The sequence below is a fragment of the Anomalospiza imberbis genome, chromosome Z (assembly GCF_031753505.1).
Source record: "Anomalospiza imberbis isolate Cuckoo-Finch-1a 21T00152 chromosome Z, ASM3175350v1, whole genome shotgun sequence".
NCBI lineage: Eukaryota > Metazoa > Chordata > Aves > Passeriformes > Viduidae > Anomalospiza > Anomalospiza imberbis.
This window is the reverse complement of record NC_089721.1, coordinates 50,917,552-50,940,102: the sequence shown is the minus strand read 5'-3', so window position 1 is coordinate 50,940,102 and position 22,551 is coordinate 50,917,552. Positions and strand designations below refer to the sequence as shown.

The window sequence follows — 22,551 nt, the reverse complement described above, 5'->3', positions numbered from 1 at the left end:
AAAACCCAAAAACAAAGCAAAGCAGGGGGAAAAAAGATATTTTCAAAATTCTGTCTTTAAATTAGCAGACTGTAAGAATGCCTTGCTTCTCTGACAAATTGCTAAAAAATGATGGCCATACAATGGAATCAGTTTGATGGCTAAAATACTAGCAAATGGATGACTTCATGGAGGACAGAGCCTTGCCTACTAAAGAGAAGGTAAATAAAAGCTTCATGAGTCTTTCAAGGAAACAGTTGTGAACACGATTTACATGTAACTATAGATTAGTGCACTGGTTGGAACAGAACACATTGCAGCAATTCTGAAGACAGTAATGTGAAAACAATAATAAAAAATCACCACCAATAAAACTAGTGTATTGCTGTGTCTAGCTGTAATTCACAGTCCATGCAAGGCATCACCACTAGAAAGAAGAAAAAGTCAGGAAACAATCCCTGGTAGAACAAGCTGCTCTATAAGCAAACTCCTGCCATGCTCTCACAAGCAATTATAGACATATGAAATATGAATTGCCATTGATTTTTCTTCTAGAGGTCACTCTGCTCCATGTTTTACACAGTCTAGGCATTTATTTGGGTGGCAAACTGACAAGTTTTTACAAAATTAACAGAGCAATGTAATCCTTGCTCAATCACAGGTACTTCATTATGGTTCTATTTCTTGACACTTGTCCCTCCCAAAACTCACCAGCAAGGGAGTCCTTCATAAAAGTGAGGAATGATGCAATTACTTGTGAAAAGAGACCATCCTAACTTGGTCAGTGAATGCTTATTTACCTTTTCTGTGCTGATGGCACACAAGAAGCATCAGCTGGAAGGCTGCACTTGTCACACCATAGCAATTCTGTGGACAATGTTCTGATTTGGCTAAAAACTCTCCATGTTCTTGTTAGTCAAAGAGGGATGACTTCTCCAAAAGAGAGAAAAAATATTGCAATTTAGCCTGCTAACAGAAGCAGAAAAGTTATCTGTATTTTTGTTAAAGAATATCATAACATTAGAATGCCGCAAGAATGCCAAGATGTTTTCTATAAATCCTGTACTTTTGATGTTATATTCTCACTTAGCAATTACTTGATGTTCCTTACTCAGCAACAAGGCAACTACTTAATTATGGTCAGTAAACTCCACAGATTAGGTTGAAACTGAGTATCACAGATTTATGAATCATATATTCTGGCATTTTCGACAGCAATCTTCCTTATTTCTATTACTCACTTTGGCACAAATATTTGGTCTCCATGTTTCCCACACAAGAGAATTCTTACTGCTGTGTTGCATCTCTTCTTCCCAGTGGTTACTCTTTCTCTGAAGGCTCTGGTTTACTTTATAACAAAGCTTTAGCATCTGAAGCTAGGTAAAACTGTTATTTAAGTCACATTTCTTGGTCCTTCAATGAAAAGGCAACACAGTACTATATACAGCGGTACAGAGAGATTAACCAGACTCTAGACTCCATGATGAGCAAATAAAAGTGAGTATGCCACCAGATGTGCATGTAGTGTAACAGTTCAGAAAGGATTTATAGTAGAACTGAAATCCACAAAACAACTATCACTGTCTGTTGACTGGCCACAGAGATGACCTTCAATACATGATCATCAGAAGACAATAATATAACTGATATGTAGATTGAATTGAATAAGATTGAATACAGTCAAAGGGACAAAATTAAATTTCAGGGAAAAAAACCAGAACAATAACAGGTTGTAGCATGGAGAGCTGAAAAAGCTGAAGTTGAAAGAACCTGTTATAGATATAAAAAAAGATAATATGGTGGTTATAACTGGTAAATATGCTACAGGGAAAATAATGTCTCCATACACACAGTAAAAAACCCATAAGTCTTGCCTGATGATAGACTTCTCTCTGACTTCCTTGGTGAACATCATGCTTTGTAAAATTGGGCAATTGTTTAATTGACAAACTAGAGACATTTTGATTATTTTGGGAAGGTTTTGCCACTTAAAATTTGGGTTGAGATGTCAAGCCTGGCTGCTGGACCTCTTCACTGAAATGTTGTCTGTACTTTTACATTAATAATACAGTCCCTGAATTTCTGCATTGAACCCAGTTATCAAGAGCCTCATACAACATTAAAGGGCAAATTCATCACAAAACCCACTACACTTTATTATCAGTACTACAAAAAGAGCCAAATATTCTGTGGTAAGTTATTCTTGCAGTACCTGTTCTTGTAATTCCAGCACTTAAAGCTGGCTAACTAATTCCGGTCACATAATTAAACTTGCCTAAATTTGATTAATTATAAAAAAATCCCCCTGTAAAGCAGGTAAGCACTATTGCATGGCATTTAAATACAATATCATTACAGAAACACAAATTGCTTCTTAACTGTGAAGTTATACAACTGCTGCTGTTCAAAACTATTAGCACATATCACTGCTTGACCTTGACTGCGTCCAAATACACAGAGAAACATCTGATGGGATAATGCGGAGATGGCTGCTTAAATGCTGCTGGTTGTAAGACTGTAGACTATGAATTCTGTGCATGGTCTTTGCTCCTCCATACTCTCCTGTGGTTTTGTGAGTGCTTTCCTTAATGAGTGTTACATCAGGAACCCTTCCCACTGAACTATGTGTGAGAGCTGGATCCCACAGTGAAAATGCACTTGAAGATCTGGATGCCTCAACATCTGAAGAAACTAAGAGAGGTTTCACCTGTCCAATTTCCTCACGATTTTTGGGAGATAATCTGAGTATTTTTCAGAAGCCAGCATTAAGGGGAAGCTGCTCAGAATACAATGGTTACACAGAATACAACTGTGATATTATTCAGATGTGACTTGTCAGCAAAGATACAAAAAAATACTGTAAATTACCTGTATTCAAAGTCCTATGTCTGTTAAAGCATGTCTATTATCATCAGTTCATGAGTTGATATAACACCATACTATCATGGTTATGAATGCTGAATTCCTCCAATGATGATGATATTCCAGAAATAAAAAAAATATGAAGCTCAAAAAATGGAGGATGAACTCTCCCAGTCAGATACACATAACTGGAATGACATTTTCTCAGAAGGTTTTATTGGGAAAGTTATCACTGACCTTTTCATTTTCCTAGAATAGATGTACCCAGTAGGTTGCAACAGCATAAGAAATAAGATTTTTATCCAACCACTTTAAAACTGTAATTCTGCAAAAGTAGACTCCAGCCACGTTGCTGTGGTAAAGGCCAGAAATGCACCACACAAACTGATGCTTTAAGAGAGCAGTTTTAAAAGTTGTGGCAGCTGGTATATTTGTGCTGTCAATTTACAGGAATGATGCCAAGACACAGAACAGCATTACAACTTATATAGCCAAGGTAGTGCTATAAAAACTGAAGAAATTAGTCTATTTCATGTGCTACCTTCTTGATGGAGTACATTACTCCAAAGCAGAGTGTACAAAACAATTATCAACAAGTGAACAAACTTGTAAAATTTTTTTAACATATTTATACTCAGAGCCTATAAGTTTATTTCAATATCTAAGGTGAGAGAGGCATTTTCCTCATGATGATGTGTGCACTGTCAAAATGCTGAAACGTAGGGACAGCATCCAGGTGCTTCTTCTGTTTTACCATTAGGAGAACTATCCAGAGGACTCACATGCAGAATGATGTTTACACCATGTGGACCCATGCAATTTGGCATGCACAGGCAGCTGGAAGAAAGGAACACCCATCCAAAAGGTCTAGATATATAGGAACACAAACCTCTACTAAAAGAGGATCAAAATACAGTGTGTTGGCTAAGTCTCTACCAAACACAGGGGTTATTGATTATTAATATAAGCAAAGCACACTTGGAGATTACTATGTCCACAAACACAAGTGTTGAAGTATATGCAGGGCTTTCTTATGCTTTTGATGCAATTGGAATAAATCTTGTGATGGTTCTGAATTGTATGACCTGTGATTCTCCCATGTCTTTTATTTCTATATCACATATAAAATTTTCCTTTGTGCTTAGCGGCTACTCTCAACTCTGTTTTGTTGCATCACTGCTTTATGTAAAATTTGCATTCATTGATAATGTTTGTTCAGTCTAACTGTTATACAGAGCTTTGAACTAATTGCTCTCAATTAATCTGTTCCATTCTTTGATAGCTTATTTATCAGATTGGGAAAGATAGATTTAATGGTGCTTGCTGGAAACAAGTTCTTTAATTGGAAATACCTGAGTGCTTAGCTCACTTCGTGCTCTGGCAATTAAGGACAATTTGGAAGAGCGTTTTTCCCCCTACTTGATTAGATATCCAAAGAAGTAGACAAAACAAATGACAACACCACCTAGCAATATTGGTTAAAATAAAAGCCCAGCAGCCAAATTACTTACTATGAGAAATGTGAACCATCCTCATCAATTCCAATGCTGTGTTACATTCATTTTGCTGTATCTTTGCCTCCCAAGTAGGTAAATGGCAAAATTTCTTTCAAAATGCATAGTTCTATGCCTGCCTCTCTACAATTATCCCTCTCCACAAATAAGCCAAATCAACAGAAGAAATTATTTTTCTTGATTAAGCTCCCACATTTCTCTTGGGACAAAACAAAACAAACAATTAATCTTTCCTTATTTGTTCTCAGAAGAACCTGCATCCCTTAAATGTACAATAACCAGGGTACCTGTGGCAGGCAGTCGGCAGCAATTAGGCTTGTGCTGAAAACGAATGGACTAGAGTCAGAATGCCTAATCTGCTGAGAGTTTCTACAGGAGGGCAAGGTTAGACCAGGAAAATTCCCTTGCTGTGGAAACACTGTTAAAAATTACCACCTGACTTCAGCATAATTAACAAGGTTTGGGAATTTATATGAACTGAGTAATTGAAAAGAATTAGCAAGAGATATATACATTAATCTTCGCCAGTTACAACAGGCCTAATGAAATTAAAGGTTCTACTTCTGCTTCATGCTTTGTTTCTGCAAACTTTTTTCATCTGCAGAAGAAAAAGTATATTAGATAAAGACAATTATAATTATAAGAAATTAAAAAGAAGAAACTGCACCACAAGCCTCAATTTTTACATCAATACTTGAAAGTTTTCTTACATATAACTCACAGTATTTATCGTAAGTAACCCTGAAAGTTTCTTAATTTAATGTCCCTATTTTCAAAGTCTAGAGGAAAAATGCATATCAGAGTTATAAATTTAGGCATCATTCAATAATGTGTATTTGTTTGCAAATGTACCTTCACAGAAATCCAAGCCTATCTCAGTCAAGAAATTGTGTAATGAATGGGTTTAGTAAAATTAGCTTTTTTACATGTAACTAAATCTATATTATATTTGGACAACAGAGACAATAAACAGGAGGCAAAAAAAGGACAATCAATAGTGATGTGGGTAGACATAGACAATATTAGAGAAGATTATAAGCATTTGTTATTTTTCTAAGCTACCCATGACCACAGGACCTTCCCCCCTTACTTCACCCTGAAATCCTTCAACATCTTTCAGAAAGGAGTCATCTAAGACTGCATAAAAGCCAAGAAAAGGCAGCACACATAGACACTTGGGTATTGTACCTAATGCAGGAGCATTCAATTTACTACAGAACCAAAGGAGAAGGCTCACTGACCACCCTGACACAACCTGTCTGAGGAAGACTATTTGCCTCTTCCTCTACTCACCTCTCTTAGCTACCGATAGACTAGCTCTCATGTTTTGCTTAACAGTCCTAGCAAAGAATTCTTCTGTTCCTATGATCCTTCCTTTCAACATCTAAACCAGAAGTTAAAGAATTACTGCTTATTTATTTCAGTATCTTTCTGGTAACCCCCTGTGATTAGTTCCACAGCTTGTTGGGTTTTGTTTGCTTGTTTTTTTTGTTTTTTTCTTCAGAATGGTCTGTGTTAAATGGTACAAACAATACTGGACAATAAAGTTATTATGGCACACTAGAATCAAGCTGTAATTCAGCTTCCTTATGTATAAGGATTTATTTAACATTGCTTACACATGTAGCATGAGCCTACACTACTTTTTCCCCTAGATAGAGTTCTTTATCCAAAGCACATAATAAATGGTTCAGTTATTTCATATTTTGTTTTTTTCCTCTGGCTTCCAAACACAGTCTGTGCCTTATGTGTAGATTCAAATCCTGATGTAAAAAAAGAATTATTCGCTTCTTCATAAACATTTCTCCCCTGCCCTCATGTGCAATTTATAAATGTGTAAAGAATATTAGTGGTGGATCTTCATTCACACAAACAGTGTATGCAGAAGAATGCTACTAGATTGTATAAGGTAAATGCAATCTAGGTCTAAACTACATTCTAATTTAGTGCTGTATACTACTGACAACAACTACTGAACAACCTTAACAAAACATAGTGTATTACACTACACATGCAATAATAAAATACTCCTTCAGTAGAAAGTAAGTTTATCCCTTTATTAACAATTCTTTAACTTTATGGACTAATTTTGATGAAAAAGCCCTTAAGATTTAACTTGCTTTGAAAGTCCAATTTGTATACCTAAATATAAGAATTTGTATACCTAAATATAAGAGTTACCTTATGTAAAACAGCACAGAAAAGGAACTTAAAATGTTTTTAAAATGCTATGGATTGATTAAAAAGATGGGGGAAACCTGAGTCTGTCTACCAAACTTCAGGTTGTGATAAAAAGACTGCAGGAATTACTGTCCCCTCCTTCCTTCTTTATTATAATGGACAAACATTTTTTGACTTCCCTCCACCTTTGCCAACGACGTCAAGCAAATCTATTAAATACATATTAAGGAAAAAGAAAATTTACTGCCTATACATCAAATGTGGAGCTGCATTCACCATAAGGAAGGTGACCACATTTTCTTTCACCACAGCTAAATGAATTAAGTATCTTATACTTTGTATGGATTTAGAAGGAATCAGGGCTGTTAGAACAGTCATCAGCAGACTACAGGAGTGTGCTTTTAATAGCCCTAGCTCTGCTTTCATAGACTGTGACTTAGACAGAGAACTTAATTTCTTTTTCTCTCCTCTTAAATATTTTCCACTTATTCTGAGCATGTATGGTCATGACAGAGACCATTTCTCACTGTATGGAAATGCATGATTAGTACACTTTGATGTTCATCTTAACTTGGGCAAAAGAATGTAATACAATATCATTATGATACACAGTATAATGAAAAGAGAACAAGAATTTAGACATGGTTTCTAAACCTGTCACAACAACTAATGTAAATTCTGTGTTTAACTAAGTAAAATTTATTTTGATCACCTCTAACATAAAAGAGATGTGAGAGAGTTCATGCAGCACAATTCTATACAGCAAAACCAAACAGATTATTGAAGGTGAAGGAAAAAAATATTAATCATAAATTACAACACAGCACAAGTAGAAAAGCAAAAATTTAACTCCTAAAACACAAACCAGCTAATTTTCTCAGCATGCTTGAAAAATGCTTAAATAATTCTTCATAAATCTCTGCAGACACTTTTTAAAAAAAAGGGTCTCTTTTAAATGATCTTATTTATGAATTATCTTATTTATGAATTATTTTACTTCCCTGTTTTCTTTGGCTTTCTGCTTCCTCTTAACAAATATGCAATCCTGCATGTGTCAGGCACACTCCTTTAAAATCCACAGCCATCTAAACCCAGCTATGTATCTTTACCTCCAAAGAAACACGTATGCACAACAGAATCTTAAAAAAGCTGGTCACAGCAATGATGGATTTAAGTTATTAACCAATCAAAAAAAGATGGATGGTGGTCTGCTTTTCTTAATCTACATCATCATCTAGATCTATTTAAGGATATGTGGTACACTAACAAACTTAGTTAAGGTTTCGATAAAATCAGTAGAATAATCTGCCCTGTTACATTGAGACTGTATCGATCAATAAAATCACTTGTACTAGGAAAGTACTGTTAAGTACTGACAATCCCAGTCATTAATATTATTTAACACTCTGCTCACAATCTTTAATGAGGACAAAGAACATTTTGTCTTTTTATACTTATCATACCATTGCTTTTCGAACTCCTTACAGGAGCTGTTCAGCCTTGATTACTGCACACTAAATGGAGTTAGAGACGGAAGACACTGAATAATTTTGGATACTAGAGAGAATTTTCAATGTGATTAATAGATGTGGGTGATTCAACAGACTTTCTAGCAAAACATCAGTTAAATCTTATTTCACTGAATCCAAGTTTTTTTTTCAACTTTGTAAGGCTAGACCCTTTCTTCTCAGCATATTCTCCTGCATTTAAAATAAAACTGGTTTCCAGAAACAGCAATCAGGAAGATAAGCATCTGTTCTGGACTTGATGGGAATTTTTTTTTTCTGCAAATAAGCCAATTTGATCTTAAATTAGTTAGAAATAGATCCTAATAGTGAATGTGTACATAGGACAAAGGGAAGGACTGTCTCTGCAGAAACCTTTGTGGTGCCTAATGAATGATACAAGGAAGTCAAAGTCATTTCTATCCACTCCTCCTCTCAGACATGGGGAATGGTTAAGCAGAAGCCTAGTGGGAAAAAACCCACAGATTAGGCACACACAAAATAAGGTGAAGAATTAAAAAAAATAAGCCCACATTTTGCACAAAACTTTCATAGCTTAAAATTTCAACCTCTGAATTCAGCTTTTAAGTTTATAACCAATTATATCCCATATATAAAGCATTTGGTCTGAAAAAGCCTTTACAAGTGGCTTTGCACAGTCACATCACCTGCATGCCTCTTCTTTAGGTTGGTAGGTAGGTAGGTAGGTATGTATGTATGTATGTATGTATGTTTGTATGTATCTATCTATCTCTATAGATACATCTCAATTTTTCAAATATGTCTTCTCAACCACATAATTAACTCCTTTTTCTTTTTAGATAGTGGTCATGATATATACAGGGCTCAGTTCCTGAAAACACAATAATGCTTAAACAAATATAATAACAAGTATAAAACAATATAAACACAAGTATGTCTCTAACTACTTTAAGGATTATATAAGAAAGGTCATTGCTTCAGACCAAAGATCCAATTAGCACTGTAACCTATATCCCAAAATGACTATGAATGGATACCAAGGAAGAGTATAAATGTGCAAGACTACCATATATGACATTTTTTTTCAAAACAAAATCAGCTTCAAAAGTTATTTTCAACTAGAGGACCTTCTATGATTGATATAGGCTGTCCTTTCATATACCTTTCCAGCCTTCCAATTGAACTCATTCAAAATTTTTTTGTTCACAACACCCTTTGGTGAAGGTACAAAGGCATGTGGGAACAATTAAATGCTTGATACAGAATGGATTTTTGAAAATATAAAGGAAGAAACATTGTAATGAATGGATAAATGTGATGAATGTGAATTGCACAGAAATAAAACTTAAATAGTTGAATGATCATTGAATATTTCTAAGATAATTTTGCCCCTGCATTTCCATAATTAAATAGTAAGCAACTTGATTCATTTTTATTGAGCAAAGAAAATAAAATGTCCCATACAAGTGCATGAATCATATACAGAGATCTCAATAATTCTAAACATCTCTTACAGCACTTACATCTCAACAGCACTTACAGATTATATCTGATCCTAGAGGTCCATATCAGCTTAAGCCACAGTCAAGATCTTGCTGTCTTTATATGAAGTCCTAGTTTTTGTTCTGCTTAAGAGAGCTCAGATAACTTTTATGTACTACCATGGGACCATTTTTACCTCTACTTCAAAGAGAAAACAATGAAAAACCATGTACATCACCAAGCATTTCTTTTCCCCAAATAAATTTCTTTTCTTTTCTGATCCTACTCCTGCTCCAGAGATCTGAAGCAGGATTTCAGCTGTAGCTACAGAACAGATGTATTTGGCTATTGAAAGGCAAAGCTCTAGCAAACATACTATGTGGAGTACTTGCACACTAGCATCAGGAGACTAAATTCCTCATTTTAGAGCAGAGATCTCTCCAGTCTTCTTGACAATGGACAAGGTTATAAATGGCTGAGTTCACATTCCTTCTTGTTAGAATAGCAAGAGGTCAACAGAAATTGCATCAGTTAAACAGTGAAGAACTAATGAAACCCCTCACAAGGTGAGGGAAAACTCTTTTTTCTTAACAATTTGATAAAAAAACCCTGAGAAATCACATTAACACAGCCCTCAGAAGGATAGTGAAAAGGGACAGTGACTGAAGCTCAAGGAAAGCGCAATTCTTATCCCCGGCTGAATATGAAATGCCATATTAGGTTTGAAATGCTCTGCAACAGTTTTCAAATCAACAAAAAGAACCTTTCAGTATTTTTTAAATTAATCTAAAACTTTTATGAAGTAACATCACAAAATTAGATCAACTTAAAGGAAAATAGTACAAAAATTTTGTTCATACCCACTGTCCAGTCAGGAAAGGTTATTTACTTATTTAAACTTTACCACAAGGAATTTTCTACGAATGCTTATTGAAGCACTAAAAGAAAATCATAGTGGCCTATGAAGAAAAGACACCTTGAGCCAAATTTTCTATATTGACAGTTTGTCCTCTGCAGTCTAACTAACTAGAGAAATAGCACATTTGTCTTCATTTTTTGAAGTTGTGATTGAACTGTTCCCCCAAAAAGAATTATAAAAAGCAATATAATAATGTGTGCTTTTCTTCTTTATATTTCTGATGAGCTTACTCATAAAGCAACTACATATTATTCATTACATTATTACATTCACTGTTTTCCCAACTCCACCCTGCTGGAAACTAAGCTAAGGAGTATAGAATTGGATTTTAATTTCTTAAGAGAAAAACCATAACAGATATGGTTTTACTTATGGTTTTCAGGAAGGATTGGTAGTTAAAATATTTTTAAAGAGAATTGCATTCTGAAGAATACTGAAATATAGGTCAAAGTGCTTCTCAGATCTCCAGATTATTCCCTTAAATGGAAAACAAATCTTTAGTCCAGTTTCATAAATGCTATAATTCACTTTTAAGATTTGGATTCCTGAAACTACTGGAATGTTGAAGTTCATCAAGTCTTCACGTCTTACAGCCAAGGAGCATTTTAACCAATCTTATCTCCAGGAATCAGGACTGTTCTCTTCATAAAAAATTCAAGAATAAATAAAGACAAGTATGTTTTCTTGACCTCAGCCAAGAGAGAAATATTAGCTCTAAATATTAACTCTGGTTAGAGATGTATGTACATAGAGACCCTACATATATACAGAGCACTTCAGAAGGTCTACAACTCTCTGTTTTATATTAAAGCCTTGCTAGTTACAAGAAGAATTTCTTCAGGTCACCCAGACCATAAGAAATGAGTTAGAACCCTGAAACTAATAAAAAATATGGGCTCCTTCAAAATCTCTCCCTATAAGCAAATTATTTCAGTGAAAACTAGCAGCAGCTACCAAGTTTCATGCTGAGGTGTGGGTGCTACTTCAAAGTGAATTCTGTTAATGATGCTTGTTATCTTGTTGGACTGATGATATCAGCAAATTATGAGATTTCTTTAGCCCAAGGGAGTTGAAAATATCTATTCCATTGAACTTTAAAAGGCAGACCTGTCAAAGGGCAAGTCCCTGGGGCAGACAGACTGGATGGCAATAACATCCAGTGTCAGCTTACTGGGACAAGGATATGACCTAACTCCAAATGAGCAGGTGGCTGGATCAAATTCTTCCCCATTACCAATTCACAGGAAAAAAGCACTGTAAAAACTGCTCCTCCAATAGTATATCATATGAAATGTATTTGTAACAAATACTGATTTGATCCAAAGCAGCTGCAGCTGCTCTAATAGCCAGTTAGATAAGGTCCCTCAAGTGCCACCCCTCAACGTTCAAAATAAGACCCCAACTACCTGATCACTTGGTCCATCTACAATATTACTTACTAAATTCAGACACAGTAAAAACTATGGAAGAGGGAGTTTTCAAGTAATGTATATCTTATTTAAATACACATACAAACCAAATTATATTTCTGTATTGCTTTATGATAACAGTTAATCCAAGACTGGACAGTGGATGAAAAAAACCCCAAACAAAACAAACACCATCCAGAAGCTACAATGCTGCTTATCAGCCTGCTTCATCATCTTCTACACTTACCTTCACCTTCTGGTACTTTAAAGCAAATACATTTACCTACACTTACTACTATGAGGAGTCACAGGCTTTCAGGGTAGATCCTTTTGGCAGCCCTTCTCAAATTATAGGCACGTTATACAACCAGCTGCTTAAAATCCTTATCTTCTACCTTTCTTCAACACAAAGCTCCTCATGAAGCTCATCAAGAGAATATATTTCTAACCATAAATAAATATTAAGTTCAAATCTTACTGCAGACTAAAACTACTATCAAGAGAGATTTTTGTGAGTAATAGTGTGACCCAGTGATTTATTTTACAAATTTAAAATCAAAACCACCTGGATTCTCATCTCTGCTCTACTGCAAGCTACAAGCTCAGATATACAAGTAAGTAACTATAAAGTTACCTAGTCAATGGCCACCACAAGGCAGTAAATGCTGGCTAACTGCTCTTCTACTGTGAGTAACAGGTGTTTTGAGATTTAAAGGAGACCAAGAGGAGGCCTCATTTTCAACATCCTCAGGAGGGGAAGAGGAGGGGCAGGCACTGATCTCTTCTCTGTGGTGACCTGTGACAGGACCCAAGGTAATGGCCTGAAGTTGTGTCAAGGGAGATTTAGGATGGATATCAGGAAAAGTTCTTCACCCAGAGGGTGGCTGGGCACTGAACAGACTCACCAGGGAAGTGATCACAGCACTTCCTGAGAGAGCTCAAGAAGTGTTAGGACAGCGCTCTTAGGCACATGAGGTGACTCTTGGGGTTGTGCTGTGCAGGCCAGGAGTTGGACTCGATGATCCTTGTGGGTCCCTTCCAATTCAGTTTATTCTGTGATTCTGTGATTTCTCTTATTTAGCAAAGACTAAATCAGTTCAGCTTGAGAGCTTTGTGCTGTAGTTTAAGCTCATGCACAGAGGCATTTACCATGATAAGCAGAGTAGCAATAGCTTATTTCTTCATACTAATTTGCTTGAACGTTTGGGGCCACAATCTGTCATTCACTTATCTTTGCATCTGTTTCCTCATTAATAAATTAAACATAATCCTTCTTTCCTCTTGTCAGTCAGTTGATTGTTCTCAGTATTCACAAGGACTCTGTAAATATTATTATACATGCAGTTGAATTACTAAGCATATTAGTGCTCTAGTCAATTGTTTCACAGTATAAAAAACAAAAGTAGCACATTCCAGTTAAACTTGTAAAATATAAAAGTCTTACTTAAAAATGGTGCAAGATAATTATTTAAAAATTCCATTAAAATTTGTCTACTATAACAAGAAAAAGTCCTGACCCAACCTTTCAAAAACAGAAGTAAAATAAGCATACTTATGACAATTAGCTGCCAGTGGCTACTGATACATTAAAAAATAATAAATAAATACCTTTTGTAGCTCACAATTTAATAATACTCCATTTATTTGAAATTTTGCTACTCTTCAGAAAGATATAATGAAATGTTTCTGAGCTCCTGTCCATCCACTCCAAGAAACAAACAACCTGTGCTGAAAGGATTTAAAAGGGAGGTTTCATCACGAAAAGGTCACAAAAAGTAACAAAGTCCTGGCAACTGCAGCACCTTCTGTCTTAGACAGGGGAATGTCTTGCTTTCTTTACTTTTTAGTAGAGAATGATTCTACTGCCCTCATTTCATGTCAATATTTTTATCTGCATTTAATTACAGACAACTACTTAATTAAAATTATCTTAAGAACCCAATATGTACCTTGTCAGGTACAGGTCTGTATTCCATGGCCATCTGCCAAAACAAATTCATTGAACATTACATCTGTGTAAATAGCTCAGTATTTGCATATGGTTCTGGCTGGTTTTATACAAAACAATTAATGACTGGTATGTCTTCATAAAAGTTTATCGGCTGCACAAATGTCTGGCTACAAGCACCACCACTGACAAGTGACATTAGTAGCCAAACAACTCCTACAGATAAACTGTCAGTAGTACCACCTGAAAACATGTTTACAATATTTTACATACATGGCGTTAAATAAAAAACTGATCATGTCTTCTGAAATTGTAGTATATTTCTACACTGTACTTTGGCAAATGCTTGGCACTATTGAAAAACGTCTCATAACTGAAGTGCCTTATTACCAAATTTTCATTGTCTAGAACCAGGCTCGAATTATCTTAAAAGTTAAAATTTCACTGATGATTACTTCTGCTTTCTATTAGTGGAAACAGAAATTAATTACTTTCACAAAAGTATTAACAACTTTTCTTCTTATTTAAATTAGTATGCACATTAGTATGGATATAACTTAGAGGCTTGTCATGTTTTAAACAGATGATGCCCAGCAGTCCCTTCCAACTGAAACCACTGCATGTTCCTATGACAGCCAATAGCAATAGAATAGAGGAAAAGTTAATTAAACGTGCAAGACTGCAAAAGAACAAGAATTGACTAACTCTTCCAGTAGGGGGAGATGTTCTTTTACAGTTTATCAGCAATTAAAAGTGATAACCAGATTACCTCTCTATGTTTTTAACAAAATCAACTGCTTAAGAGTAACTGGTACATGTGCCTTGGTAGTGATTATGTCCTAAAGAAAGTTGTTTGGAAATCAGAAAAACCAAAAATTCACTGCAAGTGGTAAATGTGAGTAAAAACAGAAGACTGTTATTCTTGCTTTCCTCCCAAAACAATTATGTTTTGACACATTATTTCTGTGAACCCCTTCAGTAAAACAGCACTTGCATTAGTGTAGCTGAAAGTGCAGTGAACTCAGAACATGTTTAGAGGAACACATTCATCTGGCTTTGCCACTAGAGAAACAGCTGTGAATGTACACCATGGGACATTTTTAAAGCAATCATGGTGACAATAGAAATTCCATTTATTAAAAATGAATGGGATTTATTCCTGATATATTTAGATGTCTGTACAACTGCATCATTCCTGAAGACTCCTCTTATTGTCTTTATCAAAATCGTGACCCATCCAGGTAGAACCTAAGACTTAAGGCAAATGTCCAAACCAACTGAGATTAATATGAGATGACAGGTGCCTATTTCAGCTAGAGGAACAATTGAGATGACAGGTGCCTATTTCAGCTAGAGGAACAATTAATATACAGGCATGTATAGCAGAGTGATATTAATATGATAAGCGGATGCTTCCCTACTCTGTCTAAATAGAAGTGAGCTAAATAAAGTCTTCTTATAGTTTTTCTACAACACTTTTGATCAGTACAGCCAGAACAATTTTGTAAAGAATAACATTATTTTCTCCATTTTAGGCAGAAGAAAATGAAGGTTCACCAAAGTCACTGAGCAGCCTTTGGAAAATCAGGGAAAAAAATACAAAACAGTCTGGATTTCTAGCTGGTAGGACTGCTAAGTGATCAGAAATCACTGCTGCTGGTAAATACACATCACTTTCCACCTCTAAAATTGCTTATCAGTAAAACGCCGCACTTCATACTTTCTAATGCTGTGGAAATAGATGCTGCTTTTACTTTCACCAGTCTGTAAGGAGACACACCTGCAAGTACAACTCCAAGCCTTGTCGTCGCTGCTCCAGGACCTTGGGGACCCAGTTTCTCACGTGCTTTGAAGGGATCTCCGGTGTTCTTATGAACTTCTTGAGCTGCAAGGAAAAAAAAAAGAATAAAAGCTTATGCATTAAGGACAACAGCATGGAAAGGAAGTTACTTACAATCATCTCCTTGAAATAATAGCAGATGTCATACCTACAGAATGTGGTTAAAAATCTTCACATTTAGTTGCCCTGGACAGTAAAGAGCAGCCCTACTAACAATTTTTTGTAACGAATAGCCTGAAAATTAAATGGCCACCACTACATGAGAATATTTTAAATTGGATTTTCCCATTAGTCTACCTGGGACAATACCTCACAACATTACCACGACATAACCAGAAATTACCTTGCTAAGTGCAGTGAACACATGATGATGGCTTTTAACTCCAGACTTAGGCAATTATGAACAGGTGTGAAAAGTACAGGGAGGAGTGCTAACCATTTCCCTAGAGAGCTGGCAGTCAAGAGAGTGAAATATTGATGCTCTCAAAGTGTACCAACAGATTGACAGTCTATGTTTAGTATCTTACACAGAGAAATAGCAAGATTGTCACTGATTATATTTCAAAGAGAACTCCATAACTGTTCCTCAAAAGATTCCCACAGAAAATCTTATACATGTATCTACATAGATCTATATATAATGTGCATCTATGTAGATATAGATACACACATACCACATATTTATATTTATATTTATATTTATATTTATATTTATATTTATATTTATATTTATATTTATATTTATATTTATATTTATATTTATATTTATATTTATATTTATATTTATATTTATATTTATATTTATATATGCATACTTATGATTTTATATAGGTCAACAAAAACATGCAACTTGACAACACTAAAAATCCTCTTGCTGGAGCAACATATTTTTTTAATCAAAAAATATAAATGTTTTCCTCAAAACTACGGAGCAAAAATAACAACTGAAACAGACTCCATTGCATTTTAATAGAAGGTGGCATTCTTTCCATTGGATATTGCCTCTGAGTAAATCTGAAGCAAAGAATGCAAGGAAAGAAACTCAAAATTGACTTTGACATGCACACCCATGGGAGACTGAGAATTTACATTTCATCTTTGAGCTTGCTGGGATGTCACTACAGGAAAAAGCAGTGGCAACATATCAACGTCTCTGCAATCACAAGTATTGAAGCTGCAGCCGGGAAACCTCAATTTCTCTGGAAAAATTTTGCAACTTCCTTATTTCTTAACAGTGCTAAATTAAAATTAAACATGAAGTGAGAAAAACAACTCTCGAAAATAAAACTCCAAACCCAGCCACATTTACTAATAGATCTTAAAACCAGAATACAACCTCCCATTTTTCCCTCTAAATTGACTGGGGATGTTGAAGAAACTATGGTCACCGCTGTTGCGCACTATGACAGCACCTGCAAGTGGGCAACAAATGAGGAGAACGCTCCAGATGAGTGCAGACAAATCTGAAACTATACAAGCATCCACCAAGACCTAGCTGCTTACAAGATAAATATTCTGTGGTTGGTAACTCAGCTGATGATTAACAATCCCCTTGTGCTCTGTGGCCCTGTTACATATAAAACATCCAAACCCCAACTATTTAATGTGCTGGCATAGATACTGATTCTAAGTTTAAAGTCAACATTATACAGATATACAAGAGATATATTAAAAGCCACTTTCTTACGCTTACAATAATCCAGTCATATATATTGCTATAAATAACTATAACAATATCAAGGAATATTAAGCAAAACTACATAAGCATTAGGTGTATTGCTTTAGACTTGTCCAAACACATAACAAAATATATTTATCTGAGGACTATTACTGCCCATAGTACCTTCCTGTCTATGACACTGACCTAACACCTATTGACATACAGTAGTCTCTACTTCTTGAAAGACTTAAAGATGGTGAACATTATCAAGTAAAGAGTTATTTGTCCAAGTGTGAAAAGAAACCATGACATAGAGTATACACTAGTTATTCTAAAATTATAGACAACTTGCAAAACAAGATGTTTTACACTTTAGATTTTTGGAAATCTCACTGCAGTAGTTTTAACACTGTGACCTTCTAGTTCTTCTACTTATAAAGAACTACCAATATTTATTAACATATAGGGAAAGAAGTATAAAAAGATATTTGGGAATAAATACGAACAAATGGTTGTATTTTAAACTATGTTATACACATATAAATAATTCAATTCTTGCTAAAAAAACTTTCCACATCAGAATAATAAAACTTTTGTTCAGACTTATATATAATGTAATGGGAATGGTGCATAGTCTGACAGGCAAGGTTTGTTGCTCATAATCAGGGCAAAGCATAATGGTCTATGCAAACTATTTCATAGAAGCCAATATCTGTGGGTCATTTCTGTGAAAAGAATAAATTGTACTCCTGGTGTAACATGGAAGTCTTGAAAATATTTTAAACCTTTTCCACTACAGCCAGATTGCACAGGAAATGGGGCTTTACTCTTTTACATTACTAGAATCTATGAAAGATTGAACCCAAGACAGAAATCTAGACATGTTCTTGGAAACAGCTTTGTTTAAAAAATATAATGAATCAAAACATTGATTGGCATTCTGATGAATGAACGTCTTCTATGAGCAACAGTCCTCCTTTCTCCACACAGTGCCAGCGAGGCACGCTGTTCCCCAGTGAAAGGCACAATCTCCTCATCAGCCTCTACATCCATTTTCTACCACAGATATTCTCTACAGAAGCTTTGTTTCTCCTACGCTCTACAGACATCTCCAACACTAAGGGCACCTGGAATATGCAGCAAGTCTAAAGTGACCTTTCCAACTGCCATGTACTCACAAGAATTTAGAATGAAACATACATTTTAAATTAAAGGGGAAGAGAGGAAGATAAATACCATATTGGCATGCTGATAGCAAACTGATGCAAATACTTTCATTTCTGTAACACTGAAAGCACTAAGGTTCACAGTATGAGCTGTTCAACAATACTAACCAAAACTTCAAAAAGTAAGACTTATTAAAAAGGTATATTGTTGACAAAATATGCTATATGTTTTGCATCTGTGCTGGGAATAAATACGGAAAAGTCTCTATTCATTTGCAGGATAATATAAGCAGACAGCAAGAGAATGAGAAAATGAAACAAATTGAAACATGGTGCAAAGTGCCTGGTTAGAATATCTGTTTTTCAGATTTGTATATTTTGCTGCTATTTTTTGCAGAGAGAGAAAGGGGCATCAATTATGTTTTTTCTGGTGTTATAAGAGATCTCTGCAAAACAAGTTATTGCAGTGAAAATGGTGTACAAGAAGACAAATGAGTGAGACTGCAGTCATCCATGACTTTTATGTGGAGTAATTGTGCAGCTCCAGAAATTACAGTGAAGTGAAACCTGTTGTGCCATCTCTCTGGACAGCTAGGAGTAGGCCAGTTATATGATGTGGACCCTCCACCAGTTCTGTTACCTGTCCATCCTGCAATGAGCTGAGGACAAGCCCAGGTACCACCTCTGCAAGAGGAGGATAGTGTCAGTCTTGCAATCATTTCAGCTGGACAATGAGTGCTTGGAGCATGTCACCACACCCCCTATGAGTCATCCACCCGGTGAGAGTGGCTCTGGGACATCCAGCTACCCAGGACCTCCATCATTCTGGAGCACCACAAAGGTGTGCTTCAAGAAGTAATGCTCAGGTGTCGGTGACATCCAGCCTCCGTGTGCTCACTGTACTGCTTTCAGAACCATGCTATGCTCCTCCAGACACTGCAACCATGGATCCACCAGGGGATGGAGATATTTGGCAACAGTGTTGGATGAGCCATGGTGGAAGACACCATCACAACTATCCCAACCAAACACAGGATGAATGCAGAGCGGCTGGGCTGGATGCTGGGGATGTCCCTCCAAAACTGCATAGTGACATTCATGCAGCAGCACGTGTGTGTTGCTGTGCAATGCAGCAGCAGAAAGGCCACCTCCTCCACTGCTGCTGGTGGGGATCCTGGCAGCCACCCCTCAGCTCCCATTGCCACTCCACAGAGAAAGAAGAGCCCCAGGTTGAGTCAGGTAAGGCTGTGCCCAGGGCTGCAACTTCCAGATGGCACAGTAAATGCTCCCCTGAAGGGTCACAGCAACTCCTGAAGAGAAGGGAAAGAGACCCCCAAGGCCCCTCCACCAAACAAGAGCCTGGCACCACATGAGTGATGTTGGAAGGTGCCTTGGAATGTGGCTAAAGCAGGACTGGGCATCAGCTGTGGCATGTGCCAGCCTTCAAAAGCTCCCAACCCCAGCTATTGAAATAAAATAAATGCACAAATCTATAGGAAAAGTCTCAGTGTTATTAACAGTATAGATTCTATCCTCACTCTTTTTTGCGTTTTTACTAGGTAGGACGGAATGTTAATCCTGATTGGTCTTTCTACTTGTGCCAGGTACTGTATCATTGCTCCTCTACAGGCAAGCACCAGCCTGCTCCATGCCTGCATCTTTGCAGCTGATCCTGGGACAGGTGTTTCTAGATGGGGGTCTCCACAGCCAGTCCCTGACCCACTGCTCATCACCCCAGGCCTGTTTCCTCTTTTCTGTACCTCCTGCTCCATGTCCCTGGGCTCTGCTCTCCTACCAGCACTGCCTGGTGCAGCCTTTCTATGGTGGCACCCAAATCTCTCCTCTTGCCTGGAGTCACAATTTGGCGCTGTTCTCTACATCATGCCAGAGTCATACCCTGCCAGAACAGGAGCCTAAGAAGGGGAAGTTCAAAGTCCTGCCCCTGTGAAGGGACAGCTGCATATGGGGCAGCTGCCCAGATGGTGAGCAGCCTGGGAAAGGCTTCTGCCCACAACCACAGGCTTTCTTCTCCCTTTTCCAGATCCAGCCTTGGTGCTGGCTTTTCTTCTCGTCTGCTTGCAAAGGACCCACCTGTAGTTGCTCAGCAGATAGATGCCAAGTGGCTGAGGACATCGATTTTGCTTAGTTTGGAGAAAAGCATGATGAAGCATGATGTCATTACTTCCTGAGGAGGGGAAGTAGAACAGGAGGTATTTCTCCCTGGGATCCAGTAACAGGACATGTGGGAATGGCTCATAGCTATGTTGGGTGAGGTTCAGAGTGAACAGGAAACATTTCTTTACCGAGAGGGTGATCAAACACTGAAAGAGGCTTCCTCAAGAGGTGGTGGATGTCCCAGGCCTGTCAGGGACATTTGAACAATGCCCTTAATATAATGCTGTAATTTCATCTCTGCATTGCTTAGGCATTTTGACTATATAATTGTTGAATATATTTACCAATTGAAAATATTCAATTATATTTCTAATTCTAATTCTGTACTACACTGCATTATACAATACTATACTATTCTAAAAATAGGAGACTGCCTGCTTGGATAGGGCGCATTTTAAGGATATAAATCCTGATTTTTCCCTCTTAATGTTTCCTAGCCTATTTCACTGTATAAACTCTATTAATCTGCTTTACCTTCAACTGCAGAATTATTCTCAAACAAAGCATTCATATACTGCAAGGCTAAATGGTGGGTGAGTGAGTTATTTTACTCTTTCTGACGCTGTTGCTTATTTGGTTTCATATTTAATATGAACACAAGGATGACAGTATCTGAGACATATCTGTACTATAACAATAAACAAGAAAATGAGTATTAATAAGTGGTAGATGATACCATTTCTGAGGCAAGAAGCACTAGCAGATCTTAATTATGGTGCAGTAAAGCAAATGGGTCTTGTCTTTAGACTTTGATGGGTCAATAGTTGCCTTTTGCTCAGACAAGTTTGCTTACACCTATACTCCTTACAAGCCTGGCAAAATCATCCTCAGGTTAATGCTTCTTTCCTGAGCTAATTCAGGACCACCAGCAAACATACTGGTGGAACTAAACTCCTCCAACATTGCACTGACAGGAACTGTAAATACCCATGCTGGTCTTTGTTGTTTGCAGAGCAAGCTTTTCCACAATGAAGGCAAGCAGCATCAAAGTAGCTGATTGTGCCCACACTCCACTGCCACTCAGACCTACAAATCAAGAGACATTTAGTTGACCCAGATCCTGGGACTGAAGCTCTTTAGTATAGTCCCACTGCTGTTAATGGGCTGCAATGCTCCTCCAGAATTCTCATTCACAAAACTTGTCCTCCATAAAACAGAGAAAAAAAATAAAGCTTGCCTTTCAGCAGCCTTTCAGTTCAGTTTGGAGAGAAAATTTCATACTTTAACAATGGTCAAAGCAATTTAAAGAAGTATTAGTGGATAACCAGGCTTGAAAGTACTGAGGTCCCTTCTATATATTACTAAGATGATTCAGTAGACAAGCTTAGCAGATATTTTATATTATTTTAATTGAGATGCTTTACTCATTTTCATATCTGGTTTCTTCATGTATAAAAGTTGTTTCCTCATCTTTACATAGGACAGGTTAGCAATAAAATTTAGAGAACTAACAAATTAACTGCCTAACTGGAAAAAAAATCCACCCTATTTATTTGTGGTTTGCATGGGACTTATTTTGTGACTTTAGAAGAAGACAAAAACATACTACACACAGCATTTTAGCCATACAGCATGTAAACAACAATCAAAAAGAAAAGGAGACTTGGTAACATGTGAGAAATCATCACTCCCTTCTACAAAACAAAGAAGAAATTGAGTTAGTTAGGAATTAATTTCCAGAGGCATGAATCACAGGATGTATTTAAGATAAACCATGTATAGTAACAATTACAAGAGAGAGGAAAACATCACTGAGGCAAAACAAAGCTACATATTACAAAGAAAAAGATCAGTACCTTTTTATGAAGTGCATGGAATTCACTATACCTCTTCTCCACAAAATGTTTCCTTCCACTCACCAGCACTTCTATTTTAAAGACCTGAAAATTATAAATAATAAAAAAGAGGGTAATGTTACTTGCAAAAAAC

The 22,551-nt window shown here is 36.6% G+C and overlaps 1 protein-coding gene across 2 annotated transcripts in view; it reads right to left on the bottom strand.

Annotated features, from left to right (window-relative positions):
• SNX24 (sorting nexin 24) overlaps positions 1 to 22,551 on the bottom strand; it is a 95,611-nt gene that overhangs the window by 20,810 nt on the left and 52,250 nt on the right. For both annotated transcript variants that reach the window (XR_010994456.1, XM_068176426.1), the window contains exons 2-3: positions 22,419 to 22,502; positions 15,562 to 15,666 (exon numbers count right to left, since the gene is read on the bottom strand). Coding sequence is in view for 1 of the 2 variants with exons in the window: in XM_068176426.1 (XP_068032527.1) it covers positions 15,562 to 15,666; positions 22,419 to 22,502 (189 nt within the window). In the remaining variant the exon portion in view is untranslated. The remainder of the gene's footprint in view (positions 1 to 15,561; positions 15,667 to 22,418; positions 22,503 to 22,551) is intronic.